The sequence below is a fragment of the Strongylocentrotus purpuratus genome, unplaced genomic scaffold (genome assembly GCF_000002235.5).
Source record: "Strongylocentrotus purpuratus isolate Spur 01 unplaced genomic scaffold, Spur_5.0 spur5_scaffold_15, whole genome shotgun sequence".
Taxonomy (NCBI): domain Eukaryota; kingdom Metazoa; phylum Echinodermata; class Echinoidea; order Camarodonta; family Strongylocentrotidae; genus Strongylocentrotus; species Strongylocentrotus purpuratus.
Genome location: NW_022145600.1, coordinates 12,388,641 through 12,411,521, shown reverse-complemented (window position 1 = coordinate 12,411,521; position 22,881 = coordinate 12,388,641). Strand labels below are relative to the sequence as shown.

At 36.9% G+C, this 22,881-nt stretch overlaps 2 protein-coding genes across 2 annotated transcripts; one reads left to right on the top strand and one right to left on the bottom strand.

Annotated features, from left to right (window-relative positions):
- Nucleotides 1-2,438: 2,438 nt before the first annotated feature.
- PRP1 (RNA-dependent ATPase-like) lies at nucleotides 2,439-13,038 on the top strand. Its single transcript, NM_001123499.1, is given in 12 exon segments — nucleotides 2,439-2,513; nucleotides 3,672-3,987; nucleotides 5,165-5,364; nucleotides 5,885-6,086; nucleotides 6,616-6,792; nucleotides 7,342-7,596; nucleotides 8,123-8,381; nucleotides 9,098-9,289; nucleotides 10,024-10,146; nucleotides 10,954-11,144; nucleotides 11,586-11,755; nucleotides 12,330-13,038. Coding segments are annotated over 12 exon segments (2,253 nt in total). The 5' UTR covers nucleotides 2,439-2,448; the 3' UTR covers nucleotides 12,433-13,038.
- Nucleotides 13,039-16,666: 3,628 nt separating this feature from the next.
- On the bottom strand, nucleotides 16,667-22,803 carry LOC586387 (BRCA2 and CDKN1A-interacting protein). The gene is made up of 7 exons (XM_011666723.2): nucleotides 22,647-22,803; nucleotides 21,870-21,944; nucleotides 21,354-21,434; nucleotides 20,733-20,831; nucleotides 20,003-20,190; nucleotides 17,929-18,100; nucleotides 16,667-17,405 (listed from the first exon to the last, which is right to left on the bottom strand). Exons 1-7 carry the CDS (start codon nucleotides 22,788-22,790, stop codon nucleotides 17,235-17,237), a joined length of 930 nt encoding a protein of 309 aa, XP_011665025.2. The 5' UTR covers nucleotides 22,791-22,803; the 3' UTR covers nucleotides 16,667-17,234.
- Between the last annotated feature and the right edge of the window lie 78 nt (nucleotides 22,804-22,881).

Genomic DNA, 22,881 nt, shown 5'->3' with positions numbered 1-22,881 from the left:
AATATCTTGGCCTTGAGAGGGAGCTATACAACATAAAGAGTTTATTATTTACAATTTCATAACTTCAGACTCAATTTCAACCGCGACAACGATCACTGAATATTGTAGGATGTGCTTCCAATAATGTTCATTTGACCCCATACCAAAACGTTGTAATACCTTTAACTACTACTGTTCGGGGAACTATGCCCCCCGCAATTACCTAGGACATTTGGCCTTATTTTCTCATATATTGCAAATGATCATTGTATATATCTTTGCATCGTTTTTATTGAAAATGGAAATGAATAAAACGAATTGAATTGAATCGAATTAAATGTTAAAATTTGATTTGTCCGGAAACTACCGATTAATGTTTATTGAGACTGTCATTAACATAAGCTCTAATATATAGAGCTTCATGCATCCGATCCTAGCTAATTCAAGTATTCAACCACGGTCTATGTTTCATTTTTTAGTTACGAAAATCACAAAAACATCAGTTTCCCAAGGAGTAGGCCTACGAATAATATCGAGTTTTTAGTGTTAAATGTATATAGGATGCACCGAGGATGCAGTGAATTAAGATTAAAATGTAAACTAAGCGTCTGAGAAGACCAATCGTGTGTAGCTCATATCGTCTTTTTGTTGCTCAGAAGCCCAATCTCAACCATTTATCTGTAAATCCTAAACCCCCAAATGTAAGTATTAAATAATATTTGCACTACTAAAATGAGTTAAAAAGCAAGAGTAATTACGAGGTTGTCATAGATTTGTTGCATAAAGGTATTATCCATCGACCTTGCATATCCTACGATTAAAAAAGATTTCGCACGCGGGCCGCGAATTTACATTGCCTTCCTACGATATAAATATTCGGATTGATATTCGCGTCAGCCATGATAGCCAAAGACCATTTGTGTAAGGACAATGTACTCTGACTTATTTTCGTAGTACGCATGGCAGGCGAAGATTTCCTGTATAAAGTGACTCGAAAATTTACGTTTGCCTCTATTATGTGAAAGCATTCTCTCCTTTTTCTTGATATTTTATATCTTAATTATGTCTGAAATGTGTTGTTGTATCCCCTACTGTTAGGTCATATTAAGGAATAATTAAGTTTAAATACTTCAGTTAAGGGAGGGTCATGAGAGAGAAGCTAGAATCAGAAGAAGATGAAGAAGAAGAAGAAGAGGAAGAAGAACTTGAAGAAGAAGAAGAAGAAGAAGAAGAAGAAGAAGAAGAAGAAGAAGAAGCCAAGAAGAAGAAGAAGAAGAAGAAGAAGAAGAAGAAGAAGAAGAAGAAGAAGAAGTAGAAGAAGTGAAAATGAGAAGAAGAATAATTAGTAGAAGAATAAGATTGAAGATAAGAAGATTAAGAAGAAGTGAATTAAGAAAGAAAGTAAAAAGTATATCAGTCATCGTGCCAGTATATCAGAAGTGACGACGGTTGAACAAAATTCAGACACATATGATTGTCCAACTTGTTCCTGTGAAATAGTACTGTGAATTGTAAATGTAAATTATAATATGAACAATATTATTATCCTCTATGCCAATGAAATGAAATCAGAGCAAGGATATCTTGCCAATACATTGACTATGCATGCTTTTGAAAGTCAGATAATCGACTTGATCGCTTAGCTGCCACATCTTATAGGTTTCCAAACTGATCAAGTTACACAAAATTTGATGATGTGGACATTTTAGACTTTGGGAAAAATCCAAAATCAAAATATATTAAGGCAGCCCCTCATAAATTTTGAGACTGACTGCATGTAGTTTTGAAATTGCCGTCGCCATATATTATAGCTAAGTACTATGAGTAGTAAAATATGATTCCCATTTTACTTGAAATTATGTACGACTCACTTTAAAAATTCAAAGACCTTAATAGATATTATTGAGGCTCAAAAATTCCAATAGACGACGCATAAGTCCCAGAAAAAAGAGGCCAGATGCTTTTGTTTATATACCAGTTTTTTCTGTTACTATAATAGACATAATATATATACCCAGGGGCGGCGATTTCTGTTAATGACCGGGGGGGGGGACGAAATGCGAATTTTTTTACGAGAATGTTATGCGAGGGAGCGTAGCGACCGAGCGAGATTTTTTTTGCAATTTTATTAGTCTAAACGCTGCACTCTTGGGCCTTCCAGAGCCTAAAAGTGTGTTGCAGTCATTATTCAGTATATGCTATACAATTTGTTTTGCACTTTTTCAAATTTCCAGGGGGGGACGATCCCCCCCCCCCCCCCCCCCCCCCCGCGTCCCCGATCGGCGCCCCTAGCTTTGTTACGAACGTTATATACGTGCTCCGGCCGCTTCACTGCTTGCACATGTACGTACTGTACTACTACAATATGTTCGCGTGCTTAGTTTCGGCAGTAACCACTCACAGCTAGTGTACTGTTTAGCAGGAGCGCTTGCACGTTTGACCGGTCTGCTGCTGAGAAATCTGAACAAAATGTCAAAAAGACGTTTAGATATTGATGATTCATACAGTAAAAGGAAGGGAGAGTCAGACTATAGGTAATGATAATGATGAAATATTTAATTGATTGCGTTTTGTAATGTATAAATACTTATTTTATCTTGATTTCACGTGTTGCTGATCGGTGGTGTTGCTGCATTTATTTTACATTGACTATTGTATTGTAACCCGTACCCCTCATCTCACGCACGTTATTCATTCGATCTACGTGAATGGCCAATGCAGTGGCACTGGCAGTGGCATGCAGCATGAGTGATGAGTAGAATGATCATGATGATGGATTGAGAATTTGAGGTTCGACCCTTGAATGATGCTGCCATGCCATGGCTGTTGAGTGTTGAAACACTATTTTTTCATCTCCAAGTTTGTTATTGAAAATTGCAAAATTATAAGATGGACAGGGAAATGAAAGCCTAGATCTAGATCTAGGGCGCTAGGATTCTGTAGGAAAGATTGAAAAAGGAGGAAATATGGCAAATGTCTATTTTGGAAAGAGAGACAGAGAGACAGAGAGAAAGACTCAGAGAGAGAGAGAGAGAGAGAGACTGAGAGATTAGGAGAAAAACAAAAGAGAAAAGAGCAGAACTAGAAAAAGAACTTCCGATTGGAAAGATAGAATTAGAAAGAGGAGAGGCCACAACAAAAAATGAAACAAATAAGTGGCATAATGGCATTATTGTCCCGTCATTTGGCATGTGATAAAGAGAAGAGCAAGGCATATTACAAGAGTTTATAAATGGGGAAAGGAAGAAAGAGAAGAGGGGAGCTGTATTGTTAAAAATAGGAAATTGGGCACAGACAAAAAAGCAAATAAATGAAAAAATGAAATTAAAACGAGAGATAAAATTAAGAATATTCATATTAGAATAGGAGACATTGAGAAAAGATGAAATTTGGAAAAAAAGAAACATACTGGGCTAATGGGATATGGGATGGGTAAGATGGACAAAAATATAGAGTTATAGATGGAAAGAGAAACAGAAAAAAGCTTGCACAGGAGAAAATTATAAAAGATGACGGGAGTCAATAAATATGTAGGAATAAGATAAAAAAGGAAAATCATATTACTAACTCAATATTCATTTTGTGGGGATACACCTGTAGGTCACTGTATACGTGCCATTGATATGCTGTGCTCAGTTAAAATCCAAATGAAACAGACTGGTCTGTAAGTGTCTTGCTTGTTCCTTTACCAGAGACAGGGATCGAGACAGGGAAAAGAGGGACAGAGATGACGATAGAGGGGACCGGGATCGTGACAGAAGAGATCGTGACAGAGATAAAACGCGATGGGAGTCTGCGGGGGTCACGAGTGCCCCCATGTCCATCCCAACGTCTACCGTGGCCATCAATCCCTTGAGCCTCACACCTTACTCACAAAGATACTTCACCATTCTAGCCAAGAGGAAAACACTGCCAGTATGGGAGTACAAAGACAAGTTTATGCAAATGCTGGAAGAACAGAAGATTATTGTGCTTGTAGGAGAGACTGGGTCTGGTAAAACAACACAAGTAAGATATAGTGTAGAAAAGCATGTCATTTATGTGCAAGAATTTCTGTGCATTATCAAAATAAGTTTTGTGTTTATGTATGGTTCAGTATTGTAAAGTGTCAGGGTGGTCCACAGACAAAAATTCAATCATGTAAAATCGGAACATGGAAGGAGTATGACCTGGGAGTCTGGGACCCGTTTCACAATGCCTTTTTTTAATGACAAATGACAAAAATCAGTGACAAATCTGCTGATAATCAATCAGAAGCAATGATTTCACTAGCTTAAAACACAAACTGTGAAATAGGGGCCCAGGAGATATAATAATACTGTAAATTTATCCAAGCTACACAGAGTAGATTGCCATTGGTAAGATTTCAGCTCATTTAAACCAAGCTAATAATGTGTATATCAGCTTGCCAGGGAACATTTAAAGATGAAGTTGAGTTCTGGTCATGCGATTGCATTGTGAAAGAAACGGTGTGGAACCGACCAGAAAAGGTTGATCATCTAGCATATAAGAATTTGTGTGTATTGCAAGGTTCTGGAATCATCAAAATGATAAGAAATTTGGCCAAGTCTTGGTAAAATTACAAACACTTGCACAGAAAAATGTATATGGGACTACACGAACATGTGGCGTAAAAAGCTGCCCCCCCCCCTCCCGATTTTTACGATGTTACATGCATATTTAGAATATGAAGGCATTTGAAGAGCCATGCTTTTCAGGGAACATGTCTTAACTGATGTTCTTCCACACTTGCATAATAAGAATGAGTAATGCTCACAAATTATTTTTCACCTCTTCCCAGAACTCAACCTTCTCTTTAAAGCTTATCAGTACTAGTTTACAGGAGGGATTAGACCGCCCTGCAAGGTCACTAGACAGGTGGTTATCTCATCAATTCAGCTCTAATTTAACATAAGAAAAAGAGGATCATGGGGGACCAATGGTCACCGATTAGGCATTGTTTAATAAAGAGAGGGCGCAAGTAGCTACATGTAGTGCAGTGGGCCTTTAATTGGCTTTTGGTAGATATTTCAGGTATCTTTAGGTAAGATCAAACTTGTTTCTTTGTTCTGTTTGTGTTTTGTAATGGTAAAGAAGAAAAAATTCTAAAAATAGATTTTTGATGACGTCACACTTCACCACTCTATATCTCCTCAACTTTTTTTTATCATGATTTGGTTGACAGATCCCTCAATGGTGCATGGAGTATGTGAGGAAGAAGTTCCCTGTGAATTCTATGAAGATTGTTGCTTGCACCCAACCGAGGAGAGTGGCTGCTATGAGTGTAGCCCAGCGTGTAGCCGATGAGGTCGATGTCGTCCTGGGTCAAGAGGTCGGATACAGCATCAGGTTTGAAGACTGCACATCGAACAAGACGCTGGTCAAGTAAGTTTGTTTTTCTTCATATTTAAAACAAAAATGAAATTGTTGATAAAATTGTTTTCAAACAATTAAATTCTGCCATTCTTTTTTAAGTAGAAGGAGATAAAAAAAAGTTAAGGTCATTGTCTTATTGAGCAAATTTATTGTTGACAATTTTTGTTTGAAAATATTTCATGGCATGTACGCCTACCTTTCAGGCCTGCACATTTAGTAAGGAAAAAACTTTGAACCATTATTCCTTGAATACTTTACTAAGAGGCTACTGTGATAGTTTAAATATTGTGAAATATTTTAGAAAACCACTTGAAACTCATTTTTAGATCCTAAACAAAATTAACATAGCTTCTTAGAAATGATGTTAGTTTGTTATGTAGTTGATTGCATGATTATGCTTTTGGAAGATCAGATGTAAATATTTGTACATTTGCCTCACAAATGTAAAATTCTGATTGTTGAGAAAATTACAAAGGGTACAGTTTTATCGCCAGAAATAACAATGTCTGTAAACAATGTTGCCTTACAGATACATGACTGACGGTATGTTGCTGAGGGAAGGTATGACTGATCCCTTGTTGGAGAGGTATGGGGTGATCCTGCTCGATGAGGCCCATGAACGTACCGTAGCTACAGACATCCTGATGGGTCTGCTTAAAGAGGTGGAGAAACAGAGATCAGATCTCAAACTCGTTGTCATGAGTGCTACCCTTGATGCCGGAAAATTCCAGGTACCCAGTCAAATATATTACAAAACCTTTCTGTTACGTGTACTTCCTGTGATGAGGAATGGCTGTCCACCCCCCCCCCCTCCATCCCCCTCTTACCAGGATTGCTACATTTCTAGTTGTCTTTTCATTTTTGAAATATAAAGAGAAGCCTGTCCACATTGGGGTTATTTGAAATTAAGGAAAGGAAAATATGTTGTGCTTGATGAAACAGCTATGCAGAAATGAGAGGCTACTGCTTTGTTGAAACTGGTTTTACCTGCAACCTGAATTCATTTTAACAAGACAAAACTCCCTGTATGAAACAATGAATGAATGGATGAAATGGTTGTCAACCAGTATTGCTTTCTTATGCATTATTAGTTACTTGCATATGCAACATCATGCAAACAATTGTGTTGTTTTGCCTGCCTCGACATATCGTCTGTTTGGAGCCAGAAGGGAATTAACTCATATATGTTAACACAACGTTAATGCCCTCCTAGTTATGTTCTTATTAATGATTTTTGAAATCTTCTGTTATCTCTTGCAGCATTATTTTGACAATGCCCCTCTGATGACCGTCCCTGGACGTACCCATCCTGTAGAGATCTTCTACACCCCAGAGCCCGAGAGAGACTACCTGGAGGCGGCTATACGTACCGTCGTTCAGATTCACATGTGTGAGGAGGTGGAGGGAGATGTCCTTCTCTTCTTGACTGGCCAGGAGGTAAGAAATAGTGTAGCACTGTCATATCCATGGCGTAGTAGGGTTGAGAGTCGTGACTTAGTTCACCACCAAAACCTATCATGTAGTAGTAATAGTGGTGGTTATTTTACCCGACTGCTTAGAAAGCATAAATGCTTGTTAGTAAGCAACCAGACGGCCGACGGCTTTAGGTCCTCCCAAGAAACCTGGTAATGAGGATTAATGCCTACCAAAGGGCACCAGCGCATGGCCCTGGTTTCGAACCCGGGTCACCAGATTACGAGACCACTGCTCTACCGACTGAGCGATCGCCCCTCCTTATGAAATTAGCAGTATTCTTTCTGTTGTGTATTTTGGTAGAGTCTGGACTCAATATTGATACCAGGATAGGATATAACATCCCTTCTAGTTTAGGATATAACATCACTTTTAGCTTAGCATATCATTTAGTCAAGTTTTTATGGGGGGGGGGCAGGCTTGTTTTGGCTGATACTGCAGTTGATTTGCATCTAAAAAATGAATGAAAATGGAAGTTATATTCAATCATCAACATTGTTGTCATATCTACAGGAAATAGAAGAGGCGTGTAAACGTATCAAACGAGAGGTAGACAACCTGGGTCCTGAGGTAGGGGACCTGAAAACCATCCCTCTCTACTCCACCCTCCCCCCTGCCATGCAGCAGAGGATCTTTGAGCATGCCCCGCCCAATAAGGCCAACGGAGCCATCGGTCGCAAGGTGGTGGTCTCCACCAACATTGCTGAGACATCACTGACCATCGATGGCGTTGTGTTTGTGATTGATCCTGGATTTGCAAAGCAAAAGGTAGGAATGGTGATACAGTCAAACCTGCTTTAGTGACCACCTGTATATAAAGACCACCTGTCTACAAAGACTACAATTTTTGTTTCCCTTGGAAATGGTTTCTCATTGAAACATGTACTAAAGAAACCTGTACTTAAAGACCACCTTCCTATCAAGACCACTTTTCTTGTCTTCATTTGGTGGTCTTTATAGACAGGTTCCACTGTATTATGACTTTGAACCTCCTATTTCTATAAAAAGACCTTGTCATTTTGTGAAACCCAACTCCATGACAGTCATATCTTTGGCCGCGACCTTACACCAACTGTTTGAAAATCTAAGACAGTGGTAGCACAAATGATACAAACTTCCAATTTGCATGAAAACGTGTTACTAATGACAATATGACATCAAAGAATTAATAATAATTGATGATTTTGCAAAATTTACACGTTTTGGGTCCAATCGTGAAGGACACTATTCAAATTTGATTTGATATCTGTGGCAAAGGAAAGATTGATTTAATGGTTATTTGATATTTTGGTAGGTGTACAACCCTCGTATCAGGGTGGAGTCTCTGCTGGTGTCGCCCATCAGTAAAGCCAGCGCCCAGCAGAGGGCTGGACGTGCTGGCCGTACGCGTCCAGGCAAGTGTTTCCGCCTCTACACCGAGAAGGCCTATGATAGCGAGATGCAGGACAACACATATCCAGAGATCTTGAGATCCAATCTGGGTACCGTGGTGCTGCAGCTCAAGAAGCTGGGTATCGATGATCTGGTTCATTTTGACTTCATGGACCCTCCAGGTAAGTTCAACTCTGTCTGTCTGTCTATCTTTCTTTCTTTTTCTCTGTCTGTATCTCATCCTCTCTTTGTCTGTTTGTATGTATGTCTGTCTCTCTCTCTCTCTCTCTCTCTGTATCATCTCTCTTGCTGTCTTCCTTTGTCTCCTCATCTTGCTCCATCTCTAATTTTACTGTCAATGTGATTCTGTGCTTGTCTTAATTCTTCATTCAAATTGAAGCCACTTTTAATAGTTTTTAGGTTGATTTAAAGGTACAAAGCATTACAAACTGGAAGATAATCATGAAACACTATCAGATTAGTATGATTAGTGATTTATCTTCAAATTGTTTTTCTTTCTTCTTTTGTATTCTCAAAGAGAAAGATGGGTTGTGGGAAGAGGTGACAAATAATTTGTGAGCATTATCATATTATCATTGTATTATGCAAGTGTGGAAGAACATCAGATAAAACATGTTCCCTGAAAAGCATGGCTCTTCAAATGCCTCAATATTCTAAATATGGCATGTAACATCAAAAACCGGGACAGATTTTTATGCCACATGACTGTGTAGTCCCATATACATCTTTATGTGTATAGTCCTTATAACTTTACCAAGACTGGGTCAAATTTCTTATCATTTTGATGATTCCAGAACCTTGCAGAGTTGCAGTACACTCATTTTATCTTTAACAATGAAAAAAAAATTAAAAATGATCATATCTCTCTTTCCACCAGCCCCTGAGACTTTGATGCGAGCCCTGGAGCTTCTCAACTACCTGGGTGCCCTGGATGACAGTGGTGACCTTACCCGTCTGGGGTCAATGATGGCCGAGTTCCCTCTCGATCCTCAGCTGGCCAAGATGGTCATCGCCAGCACTGACTACAGCTGCTCCAATGAGATCCTCTCTGTCACAGCTATGTTATCAGGTAATGCATCGAGTGTCCCGTCTGAGTGAGTCCATCTGGTCTCTGTGTGTCTATCTGGTCTGAGTGTGTCTATCTGGTGCCATGTACAGTATGTTCAGTATTGTTCTCCTTTTGTTAGACAGGTTTAAAGATCATTGTCACTATTCCAGGTACTCATTTTCTCAAAATGCCATGTGATATAAATCATACTTTGACTGATTGACTGACTGACTTAGTCATCACTGGTCAAATATAGGATACATGTTCAATATTGCACACAGCTGGCATGACGGGAGCTGAATTTTTTTATAACGATGATACAAATGCAAGCAGATTATGAATGTTTGATATTAGCTGAATTTGTTATATAGATAGAAAATAGTTTATGGATGAACTTTACACTTTTAACCCATTGAATACAAAGCATGAGATAGCTCTAGCTGGGGCCTCTGGGAAATATGTGTCATTTCTAATAAAATCTCATCCAGCAGATAATGAATATCAGTTCTCAAATTGATTCTAAACAGGAGTGTGAATTGTGTAAGATTGTAGCTGCATTCAGTGACAATAGTAATGCAATTCCTTCTTCCCTTCATTATCACCATTATCAAAAAACAAGGGAATATGTTGATTGTATAAAGTGTTATTTAATCCATCCCCACCCTCCCTCCCCCTTACTGTTGCGATGCTTTGCTGCAGTAGTCTAAACAGTGTGGGGAATCGGCCGGCGGCCCCCGATTTCTAATTTTGTTTAGTCCCACAGTGCTTCCTGCGACCGAACGAGGCCAAGAAGCTCGCTGACGAGGCTAAGATGAGGTTCGCTCATATTGACGGCGATCACCTGACGCTACTCAACGTCTACCATGCCTTCAAGCAGAGTAAGTCATTCAAATCTGGGCAGCGTTTCATGAAACCGTCATAAGTACAAGTTCACCGACATCCCATTGAAACTTGTGTTATACTTAATACACACATTTCAATGGGAAGTTGGTGAACTTGTACTTATGACGGTTTTGTGAGACGCTGCCCAGTATCATATCATTAATTTTGAATATGGATGAATGGCTTGATGCAATATTTCTGGGGTTGAATACAAAAAAGCAACTAGCAACAAATCTCCCATGTGTAATCACTGTGCTATGCAGTATAAGAACAAAAGGTGAAGTGCATTATGCTTATTTCATCAAGTTCTAACCCATGATTTTTGTTTTTTCATTAAGATATCTCTGAATGAGCCGTTAAAAATGTGTGAATTTTAAAATAAGCAAACAGATACGTATTACACATTCATCATGGCCAACAACAACAAAAATTTTAAGAGAGTATGAAGCATTACATTTTAGTATACACTTTATAGATTGCTGGAGAGACTTTGTCCATATCATCTGTTTTAAGTATGTGAAAAGTCAGTTAAAAAATGAAATTCTCATGTAAATAGAGGGTGACCAAGATGTTCATTTTGATTTTCTTGTAATATCTGTAGATCCAAAAATCACTTTTCCCATCTTTTTTTGTTATTAATAAAATAAAAACAATACAAAAAATGTATATAGCGCTTGTGACATAAAGTTTCAAAGCGCTGTACACAAATCAAGATTACTTCGAGAAAATGAATATTGCATATTCCTTACTTACTTACATTGGTCTTTCTATTTTCTCATTTATCTCCCATTGCCATCACCTAGACAATGAGGACCCTCAGTGGTGCTACGATAACTTCATCCAGTACCGATCCCTGAAGTCAGCGGACAGTGTACGGCAGCAGCTGGCTAGGATCATGGACCGCTTCGCTCTACAAAGGACCAGCACAAACTTCAACAGCAAGGACTACTACCTGAACATCCGCAAGGCTCTAGTCAATGGATTCTTCATGCAGGTAACGGGCTTTGGATATCCTGTAATCTTGTTTTGGTTTTGTCTTTAATGTTTGTTCAGATTGGGGTGAGTTGGCACTTCTCTAATTGCTCTTGATCAGCCAACAAGTCATGTCATTAAAAGCTTTTCTTGTGTAGAAAAATAAAAAAATAATTGATGTTATGACCTCATTAGGGTTTCCTTTAAAATTTCCCTCCAAGGAAATCATAATCTATTCTTTAGACACCACGTGACAACAGATGGTTTAAACCATCAATTTGATTAGATAACATGTTATGATAAAAGCAAATATTAGCATCCATTTTCAGAGCAATCAACGTTTTTCACCATGTACAGTTAAATAGTTTTGACTCTGCAGGTCACATATATGTATAAGAGTTGAATGTTTATGTGAATAAAAAAGTAACGTTTGTCTCTTGTTCCTTGTGGTGCTTCATTGCAGGTTGCTCACTTGGAAAGGACTGGTCACTATCTGACGGTCAAGGATAACCAGGTTGTCCAGCTTCATCCATCCACCTGTCTTGACCATAAGCCTGAATGGGTTCTCTACAATGAGTTTGTACTGACCACTAAGAACTATGTCCGAACAGTCACAGATATCAAGGCAGACTGGTAAGTGATTCTTTGTTGGCTTACATTATTCAAAAATTAATTTCTATACCCATTAATGACTGTAAATCATGCAAATTTAAAGTGCTGTATGACAATACGTAAGACTTCCTTTAATGTATGACAGGTTTGATTGAAATATTCAGTCAACATGTGATTCTGAGGGCGTCCCTTTTTATGAAATGAGAGTGGATAACATAAATCATGTATAATATGAATGGGGCAACTTTTAAATTGACTTGAATTGAAAGTCAAAGTGCATGTACACAGCCTGCTCGAAATGTACTTTGTTCAGATTTTATCTATAAAGTTTGAAACTTGTATTAAAAATGAACATCAAGTGTTGTATTATTTATAAAAAAAAGTTTTATCTTCAAGAAACTGAAGTTTTGAAGAAGATGGAATAAAGTTTGTCATGAATATCACTTTCAAACTGACCTATTTTCGCAAAGACAATTTAAATCGCAGTTGAATCTGCATAGTAAGACCAATAATTAATAACCTATTTGTTATGAAAAGTCCAACTATATTATGTGAAATCTGAATGTGTTTTTCTGTATTTCTGCCTCACATATAGGTTGATGCGTCTCGCTCCGCAATACTATGACATGCCCAACTTCCCCCAGTGCGAAGCCAAGAGGATATTGGAGAAAATCGCCATGAAGATACAAGGATGCTAGGATAAACAGTAATGTCACCTGATTGGATCATGTGATCGGTCACGTGACTGATCATGTGACCTGTTGCAGTCTGATGTAAATTACATGGAGATCCAAGAGACTTATTTTCTGCGAATGACTCGCGAGTAGTGTAGCACAAAGTATGTGTGATGTCGATGTCTATGTAAAATTGTGTTTTGATACCATGCAGGCATTTCAATTAAGGCTGTGCACAACATTGTAATGAGGTACCCGAGTACACTCCCAGGCTTACAAGCGAATACTCAAATATTCGGACGCCATGTTTTTTTATAATTTTTTTGAATTTTTTTGAATTTTTTTGATTTTTTTGATTTTTTTTTTTTTTTTGCCACCACCATACCTTTGGAGCAGTATCCCAGTTCTGTCGCCGAAAAACGCATGCAATTTTACTTCGAGTTGCAGTTGAAGGCGCCGATTTAATAATAATAATAACAGTAAACAATGCTGTTTTAAAAAACCAAAAATGGCAGAATAATCCATTTTCCTTCAAGTCCAAACAGAAATCCAGACATTTGGTCCCAGTTTCTGAGTGGTGAGTTTGACAGTGCTTGAGTTGGGAAACATTTTTACCGACGGCACAATGCCAGCAGCCGCCGCTCACCCAGGCATGGGTAAGCGTCGGCCTGGACAGATTTTTTTGTTTCTTTTTTTTTTTTGCGGTCGAATATTTGGGTAAGAGAAATCGTACCCGAGTAGTTGTCAACCGTGTGGGTACTCGAGCATTCGACTACACGTCGCAGCCCTAATTTCAATGTCGTTGGCGTGTGCTGGAGGCTCTTGCTTTTAGCTTTAAAGTTGCTCATGCATGGGTATATAGAGGGCAGCACACGGATGTACGCACAGGAGCGTAATACCCATTGGCTCAATGTTATGTAGTGATCACCAACTTGACTACTTCACGACCGACTATATACCCATGCTTAAACATCTTTAACAGCTTATGGTAGCTACTCCCTTTTAATCACCATTATGAGTAAAAACAATGTAAAGGAAGTGATATTTAGAACAACATACATGCTTGTCTATAACACACTCTCCATTGTTTATGTATTTGTATGAATTATCATGGAATATTTACATCTAATTATCCTGACAATCCCCTGAAAACAAATTGCTATGAATGAAATGAAAGAAGGGTGTTCAAACTTTTGTAATTTGTCAGAGTTGCTGCCCTTCTGACAATATATTCAATACCTATACAGTATAGGTATTGAATATACTGTCCCAACTTTCTCTTTAAACTTGTATAAGGCTATTACATAACCTCATTTTATAGTAAAAAATGTTAATCACCTCTCTATTGATCAACATATCATTTTTCCGTCAGCTATTAAGAGATTACATTTGTGATTGTATTTCTGTACACCACCAAAGTTGAATTATTATACATCTGACATTTGCATTGACATCGCATGTGTATTCTAATTATACCTCCCTCCCACTAACTACATGTGGTATGCAACTTCTAGCAACAGAACATGTGTGCCATGTCTATGTATATATAATCTGAACTGGAAATCTTGTATTGAATACTAAAAATCAACATTTCAACCATAGCTTATACTGTGTATGGTTGATAATAAATTACTTGTCAAGCACAATGTTGCTTATTTCTTGTTCGCGACTTGACTTGGGACGAGACTCGACTGGGACGATACATTATGTTTTACTTGTTATTATTTTTGTTGTTAATAAACTCAAACTCTAACTCAAACTCAAAACTCATATGTTTATCATGCCTGAGGCAAAAGAAATCATTTTCTATGGCATTACATTTTTTCTTCTTCTGTAGTTGACATGGTAGCAACAATTCAGTTATATTTATGTGTCATATAGATGCTATCTGTAGTAGGGTTTCAGGATTGTTTACCGGCTTGTAGATGGTTAGAGAATGGGACTCATTAATTAATCAAATCCCATTGAAATTCTATGTACAGTCATTTTGTCGGGGGGGGGGGGGGGGGGGGAGTGTTCATGAGGCCAAAGAGGTGGAGAACCACATTTCTATTCCATATTTTTATTACAAAGTGGAAAATGAGTGAACGTATAAGAGTAAAATTTGTACAAATGAATTCTCAAACCAGTATTTTGTACTTCTTGTACAACCTTTAAATGCAACATGCAGATTGTTCTGTTATTGTGTTCAGATGAGAGGGCCTCTATTTGATTTACATTAAGGCTGTATCAATAGGAAGGTATCTTTACCAATTAACAGTTCAGTTTGATGAAATCATCCTGGGTTTTGTCTGTTGTCGCTAGTCATAATACTGTTAATAGAAAGATGTGTCTGTTGCAGTGTATGTAGAAATGGGCACCGGTTTTCTCATGTCTTTAAATGGAAATGTACAATGCACATGATTCATGTAATTTGTCCACAAAATGTTTGCTCTTGATTTGCTTTCTTCTTTACATAGATCTGAAAGAATCATAAAATGAAAACACCTCATTTTCAGAGTGATTGTTTTAATATCTGTATTTTATATTCATAATTAAAATGATTATTACACAGTAAATGTTGCAACATACAGTGCATATCAACATGCTAACTGCAAGATAAAAATAGAAATGTACTTGATGTTCATATCAATTTCCATAATTACATTTAGGTTGATGTCTGTTGTCATTTTGACAAAATTATGTAGCATGAGGAGGTATTGTACAACTAATGTATGTATGGATATGTACATAGTTCATGCTTTAGGAGCATTTCTTTGTTGCTTTTTATGTTTTCTATGTTTATTTCCTTTTTACGTTTACTATGTACATGCTGTCTAAGAATCTTGTGGCATTATTATGCTTCGTGTGAAAATTAGTAGAAAACAAAATAAACACCTGGAAACAACATTTTTGTCCGTTCATGATTGTGTGTCTTTATTTTCATCGGAATTAAGTGATATCCTACAAAAATATCTAGGAATTATTAAATTAAGAGAGGAAAGTAGCACATAATATTGCAAATTTAATAAGAATTTGTATTTTTAAAAAAGGTGAAGCTTTTAAAAAATTAAAAGAATATGGCTACAAATAGAATCAGAGGAACAAACTCAAAGTCCACAAATGAAAATGAAACAGAAATTGACATAGAACAATTCTGCTTTATGTTCAGGCATGCTAATTTCAGTTTTTGTATGGTAAACATATGGAGATGGGACATAATTAAACTTCATGATGAAAAAAGCAGACAATGCATATTTCAATTTCTTTCTTTGCACTGCTTGATGACCTCATGTTCTTGTCATCCAGTTAAACTTTACAAAAAGCCATAAAACCAACTTTTGAGTTGGTAAAAAGTGAGACACGATTTCCAACAGCTGGAAATAGTTAAATTTTGTTAACACATGTACTGAGTCAAGTGTAAGCTAGGGCTTAGCAATAATTTACAAAGCCCATTTGCATACCAATAATCAAGAAGTAGTATATCTCCAACTTCTGTAAAATCTTTAAAAGTTAATAGATGTTGAGTAAATAATGTTTATTACCTACGTAAAATACAGTAGCACACTGGGTTGTGCATGTAACACGACACTTAAGCCTAAAGAAGAGGTTCTAACAGAGCTGCCAACCTTGTGCGACCAAAAAAGGAATCAAGATGGCAAAAAAAAGGAATTTCAAGCAAAAAAAAGGAATTCATACAAACGAAACTTACAACCACGCGCTGCACACTTCCAATGCAGGTTTTGGTTATTTTGGTATTATTGGCATTTCATTCTTTTTGAGAATATTTTTCTCTTCAAGTATGTTTTAAAATTAGTTTTCTATTGAATTTGTGATCAAATCACCATTTAGGGTAGTTGTTTGACGTGTGGTATGTAAAAAAATTTAAAAATTAATTAAAAAAAAAAAAAATTATAAAAAAAAACGTATTTTATGAAGAAAAAACGTAATACCATGATTTGGAGGAAAAAACGAAGTAATTCCGGCAAAAATGGAATGGTTGGCAGCTCTGTTCTAAGACATGATGTATGGCAATATTGCTCCATGGTCACTTGATATTCCCACAGTAGCTGAATTCCTAACTTTAACCCTGGACCAAACACTTGCTATACCTAACCTAAAATCCAATTACAACCATAATCTACCTCTATGTCTTAAAGCGGGACTGCACTACTTGTAGCTACTTGCGCCCTCTACATAGCAAACAATGTCTAAGTGGTACTCGTTGATTCCCCCCCCCCCCCAATAGTTCCCTTTTTCTTATTTTAATTGAGAGCTGATTTGATGAGACAACCACCTGCCTGTAACCATGCAGGGAGGTCTAATCCCTCCTGGCTAAACTAGTGCAGATAGGCTTTAAACTAAATAAAAGAAAGGGAGGAAATGTCTCCATACTTGATATTAAGTCATCTAAGGGGATACAAGGATTGATTAGAGTAAAAAAATCAATGGTCAATTAGGAAATCATAACAGAAAGGAAAAAAGCAAGGCATTTGGCATGATGCAATTAGCACTGTCAAAGGGAACAGATGGAAAATGTGATATCTTACACTTTTAAGACCAATATGTACTGGTAATCTCCCCTCTTGGTAAATTAACCTACATGAGCATCATTTAACATCAGGAATTTCAGAGCAAGATAAAAAGAAATGTTTTTGTCAGTTGAATGCTGTAATATGACCTCCTTTTCTTTTCAAAAGTAGCGCATCAAAGTGTGAAGAGAAAGAGGTGCACACCTTCCAAGATGGCAACAACCGTGTGGCATCCAAGAAATTTCTTCAAAGCATTTTCTAAGAAAAAAGGAGTAATCTGTCTATGATCTATTGATTGTCTTTCTATCAGTCGCATCACACAGCAAACACTTCTTGTATCTCTGTGAGGATATTGTTCATTTTGCTTGCAGGTACAACCATGACGACTCGGAAGGTTTTCATTTCTGCGTCGTCTTCTTCCCACTTCCCACCCACTGCTCCAGCCTGGTCCATTTGGCTGGGGTAGTGCAGGTTAAGACAAGACTCCTGCAGTCAATACACAGATCATTGATAGAGAATTACCAATATGAACAGAGGAACATTAATTCGTTTGTACAACTACTGTACTACATAGACCCTGCAAAACCTTAGCTGAATAATTAAACTTTGATACACATCTTTTTGCTAAATAGTTATATCTTTTATTTTGTAGACTATTTGTGCCTTTTTGTGCAGTTTGTAACCACCGATTCAAATAATGTACCTCTTTTGGCCTCAAAAGGCTTATTTTCTTCATGAAATTCATAAAGGGCTCATGAATTTGGATGTTTGATAGACAGTGAATGAGGGGAAAGGGAACCACATTCTAAATTTGTCTTGTAGAATCTAGTTGTGATACAAATCAGCAAATATTTCAATGTTTATTAATTGTATTAGTATTTCTTAGTATTCTTAACCATTTGCATTGATATTTCACCCTAGCATGCAAAAAATACATTATTTAGTTCTGTATTTTCTTTGTGGGATTTCATTATAAAATTTCTTAGAAGGCTAAATTACGTCGTCTCACCTTGAGAAAGATTTCATCTTCAGCATTGGTGAAAATCCAGTCTATGCTGTCTTCGTCTTGAGTCTTTTTCTTCTTGGATGGGAGTTTGGGCTGCTGATACGCTCTGCTCATTAGGAGATAGTAGTCAAACTTCAGATGAGGGTTTTTAGCTCCTGCTCTTCTGATGTCACTCCTGAAAGATACAATAATAATAATAGAAGTGAACATTGGGAATGCGCCATGTCTGTCCAAATTGACACTCCTGGGGGTGTTTCACAAAGATCTTAAGTCAAACTCAAAGGGGAAGTCCACCTTGAAATTAAGTTAGTTTTAATAGGAGTAGAAAAATGAGAGAAACAAGTCAGTGAAAGTTTGAGCAAATTCCGATTAAAAATAAGGAAGTTAGGATTTTTGAAGTTGTGATCAATCAAACACAAATTGGCAACTCTATGACGTATCATGCGAGCTCAACTTCCATTTGCTCAGTACTAAAAAAATCTAAAATTTTCATTTTCCCTCAAGAAAAATTTCAACCATACATGCACCCTAAATATAATAATTGCAAATATGTTTCTATACTCCCCCTGCAAGGAACAAATATATATGCACAAAGCAAATGAAGGAGAGCTCGTATAATAAGTCACAGAGTTGCCAATTTGTATTTGATTGATCACAACTTCAATAATTCATAACTTTCTTATTTTCATTCAGAATTTGCTCAAACTTTCACTCACCTGATTTTCTTATTATTCTGCCTCTATCGAAACAACTTATTTTGGGGGTGGACTTTCCCTTTAAACTCAAAGTTGGACATAAAAATTATGGAGTGCCATTTGTAGCCTTAAAATAAATTATATTCTTAAGCAAAATTTCAAGTATTTTAGACTTTTCATAAACTCCACATCCGGAACATGATATCTCCTTGATGACAGAAAATATGAATGATTTGAATCAACATTTTATGCCTTTTAAAATAAATTTTACAAAAATATTTTCAAAGATGCCAACGGCTTTCCATAATCGTTAAGTCCACCTTAGAGATAAGTTCAACTTAGGATCTTTGTGTCCTTGTGAGAAAGTGGTATAATTGTGGGCTTACATCTATAAAGTAATTCAAGAAAAAGAATACCCCCAATTAATAAAAAAGAGCCAAAATGAATGGGGAAATAACTTGAAGAATGGAAAAGGCATTATTTCAACCATTTTTAGTTTTCTCCTCATGCTATTCTTTGTCATTCTCACATATTCTAATGACTCCATCTATTCATGTTCCTTCATCTTCTTCTGCTGCATTCATTATCTTCCCAAATGTTTTCCTCCTGTATTTATTAAATCCTTCTTTGACATCACACATGGTTGGACCACTAATTAGAGAATTCCCCCCCCCCCCCAATCAATACTGATCTATTTTTTGTTCTTGACGACTCATCACATTTTAATTTATTGATTTTGTCTTTCATATGTATGTTTTTAAAATGACTTTTCTGCCTTTGGGTCATGTGAATGTGAGTGCAATTACAAGCGTATCAAGTATTTAGAGAGTACCTGAAACTGCAATTTCTTTGAACAGAAGCAAAAAAAGCTGTATATTGACCCCCCCCCCCCCCCCCAAAAAAAAGAGCAAAACATCGTATTGTGATCGATCATTTACAAATCTCTGAAAGGCATCGTTTAACAATGTTAAATCTGAGCTACATGGCCCTACATGGTATCAGTGTCTGTGATATATGGTGTAATATTGAAGCCCTAAAAAAAATTGCGCTTCAAATGATCATAAAGTGCCTCAAAAAAGTAAATATCTTTGAGTGACCTGTTTTAACATACTCATTTTCCCCAATAGACTGTAGTGTTGTAAAAATTGTTAGGAAAACTTTTGAAATTTCGATTTCCAATCATAAATATCTTGATAATTAGACAGGCGATCAGCTTGTAAAAGTCATGGGGTTCCTGACTGACCTAAAGGTTTATAATTATCATTGCAGCATGAGCTAAATCCAGGATTTTGTTTCAGAATCTGAGACAAAATTATACAATCCCTTTAAATCAAACAATTACTCTTGGAACAATCTGATTCAATTCCTGAGATGATACTCACTGGAGACTATTGTGAAGAGGAGGAGCGAGCTGATGAGGTATGTTAACAAAGCGCTCACACAGCAGAAGACCGACATTGTGTGACTCGTCCCCAAGAATCCTGGACAGTTCGTCGACCTGTGCAGCTGAGTTGCAGGCTGAACATTTATCCACTATAAGCTTGTGGATTTCTTGGATGCATTCAGTGTTCTGAGGAGATTGATGTGAAAGATTTTATTCTAAAAGATGCATTGCTGGGGTTGGGGGGGGGGGGGGAGAGGTTGTGATAGATCATTTCCCTTATTCAAATACTATTGTAAACTTTTGAATTTTCAAGCCTTGTCAACTAATTGCAAACATTGACGACTTTCTTTCTCAGTTGTAGAAATTTGGTCTCAAACCCTACTCCATTACAAATGGTCTACTGATGCCAGTTTACTTTAAAAGAACAGCACAGAACCTGGAAGATTATATTGTCTGTTTGGAGCCAGAAGGGGGTTAACTCATATACTTTAGTATAGAGTTGACGCTCTTCAGTCTCTCAATAGACAAAATATTCAATATATTGTATGATTCTTCAGCATGAAATTAATATAGTCAAGCGACCGCCCAAGGGAAACACAAAAAGTGGTCTTTGTAGACAGGTTCCGTAAGTACCTGTTTCAATGAGAAACTATTTTCAAGGAAAACAAAAGATTTGGTCTTTGTAGACAGGTGGTCACTAAAGCAGGTTTGACTGTAGTTGTATTTACCTTCTTCTCAATAATGTTCAGCACTGTGGTAAATCCAAATACATCATCATCATCGTTATCATCAGAGTCACTCTCTTCTGCAAGCTGAGCATCACTTTGCTGTAAAGAAACAAAATGAGTGAAGATAATGGTCATAGCACCGTGCGCTGATAACGGCTGCCGGAGCTAAAGCTAGGGTAATAATTTCCAAAGCTCTTTTGAAGCGCAAAGAGATGTTATTTCATAACGTACTGTGCGCTATACAAGAACTGAAGTATTATTATTATTAAAGCAATGGCTTTCTCTACGCATTTCCGTCATGCACATACACAAGATGAACTTTTTACAAATATTAATAAATAATAATCATCATACTAACACAAAAAATGATTGCTTCCATTTGGCCTTAATTTGTTCATGTAGGCAAGTTTAAGAGAAATATGGTAAAGTGAGAAAATAAGGAAGGCCTTTTTAACTTGACAAATCATGAGGGAGAGGAATGACAGCAGATTACAAACACAAAGTACAACTGATATCTTATAGAAAGTCATTCATAAAGTCAGATTAACACTTTCCACACTTGTTTTATAGCTGAGCATGCCACATATTAGTATTAAAGATATGCTTGAAGAGCGACATTACCTTTAATACACAACCAACATGATTCTGGGATAGTATCAGATCAGTAAGTTGACTGGTATTCACTTTGGTCTTTGAAAAAAGCTGTAAAACAGAAAGAGAAAAAAATTAAAATAACAATTAAATACAGCCTCTTTCAATGATATTTTCTGCTGCATCCGATTCAATAATCTTACTCTACATCAACACTCAAGTTTAAAAGACTGCCAAAATATAAATTATAAGCTTAAGTTTGTTGTGTTTCAATTTCCTTCACCTGTTAGGATTTGTTTTTGGTTTTGTTGATAGACTAAGAAGCTACTTATTCATCAAAATTTCCTTCCATTGAAATAAACTAACTTTCCAGATGTATTAAAAAAATAGCTGTTTGGAGGAAGATGGGCATTAAATGAAATTCTTAATTCATATATGTAATACTCTTCTAACTTCGAACAAAATTAAAGGTAATTATGGAAATTCAAAGCAGTTCTTGAGACGAGAAATGGAATTGAAATGGAATAAAGAATGATCCATTCTTACATGCTGCAACAGTCGCTTGATGCCATGAAAGTCATTATCTTGAGGAGGAAACGCTTCAAATTCTATCTGAACTTCCTGTGTTCAGAAAAGGGAAAAAATGGGAGAGAAAATAATGTTCCAAAATACAGAGAAAGATGTGGGAAGGGAAGAAGGGAAAGAGGGGGAGAGAGAGAGAAAAGAGAGAGGGGGGGGGGGGGAGTAAAACAGTCTCCAGTGTATGATTTACGTTAACTAAACTTTAAAAAAATATATGATTGTCCATCTTGACCACTCACATTGTCGGGCACTGGAAATGGATTCCGTGTAATAAATACCCCCAATTTCACTGTCTACTTTTACGGGTTGCCCGTCTTCCCGAGGATTTATCGCTCATAACGTGAAAGTCTCTGTACAAAGTACAAATGCAAAGTTAATGTGAAATGCATCAAGAAAATCATTGTGGAATCCGTTTTTCGCATCGCCAACGCACGGATCAGAAATAAGAATCCTCCGCAAAGATGTGGACGGTCATTTTGGAGGACGCAGGAGGCGCCCCTACTGAATACTGGTTTAGTGAAACAAGAGGTATAATCTTTCTTTGTATGAGTATACTATCAGGCTGTGTATGAGTGCCTCTATAATATGATTATGACTATGTCTATGAATGAATTTCAGTGCCAGCTGGATGGGCAAGAAAACTATACATAAATATACGCTCGTGGGACCAATCACAATTAATAGTGACTCTCACTCTCAGCTCAGTGCCTTTCATACAAATCGCCCTCAAATCAAATTTACCTCATTTATTTCTTCATCAGAAGAATCACAATCTTCATCTTTATCATCTCCAATGTCATCATTTTCCATTTCGTCGTTATCATCACTGGAATCGGACTCCTTTTCCTCCAAGTCAACACGTTTTTTCTTTGAGTAAGTCGCCATCTTGTGCAATAGTTTGTCTCGTTCATCAATTTAAATAATTGTTCTTATCTTTACTCTATCTTTGTAAATTCTCATGAATAAATTTAAGAAA

Excerpts from the sequence above, each read along its gene's own strand:
- LOC586387 (XM_011666723.2), bottom strand. The coding sequence starts at position 22,790 with ATGGCGACTTACTCAAAGAAAAAACGTGTTGACTTGGAGGAAAAGGAG. Across the intron at positions 20,832-21,353 it reads ATGTTGGTTGTGTATTAAAG|CAAAGTGATGCTCAGCTTGC; the intron begins GTAATGTCGCTC and ends GTTTCTTTACAG. Across the intron at positions 20,191-20,732 it reads TGAACATTATTGAGAAGAAG|AACACTGAATGCATCCAAGA; the intron begins GTAAATACAACT and ends CAATCTCCTCAG.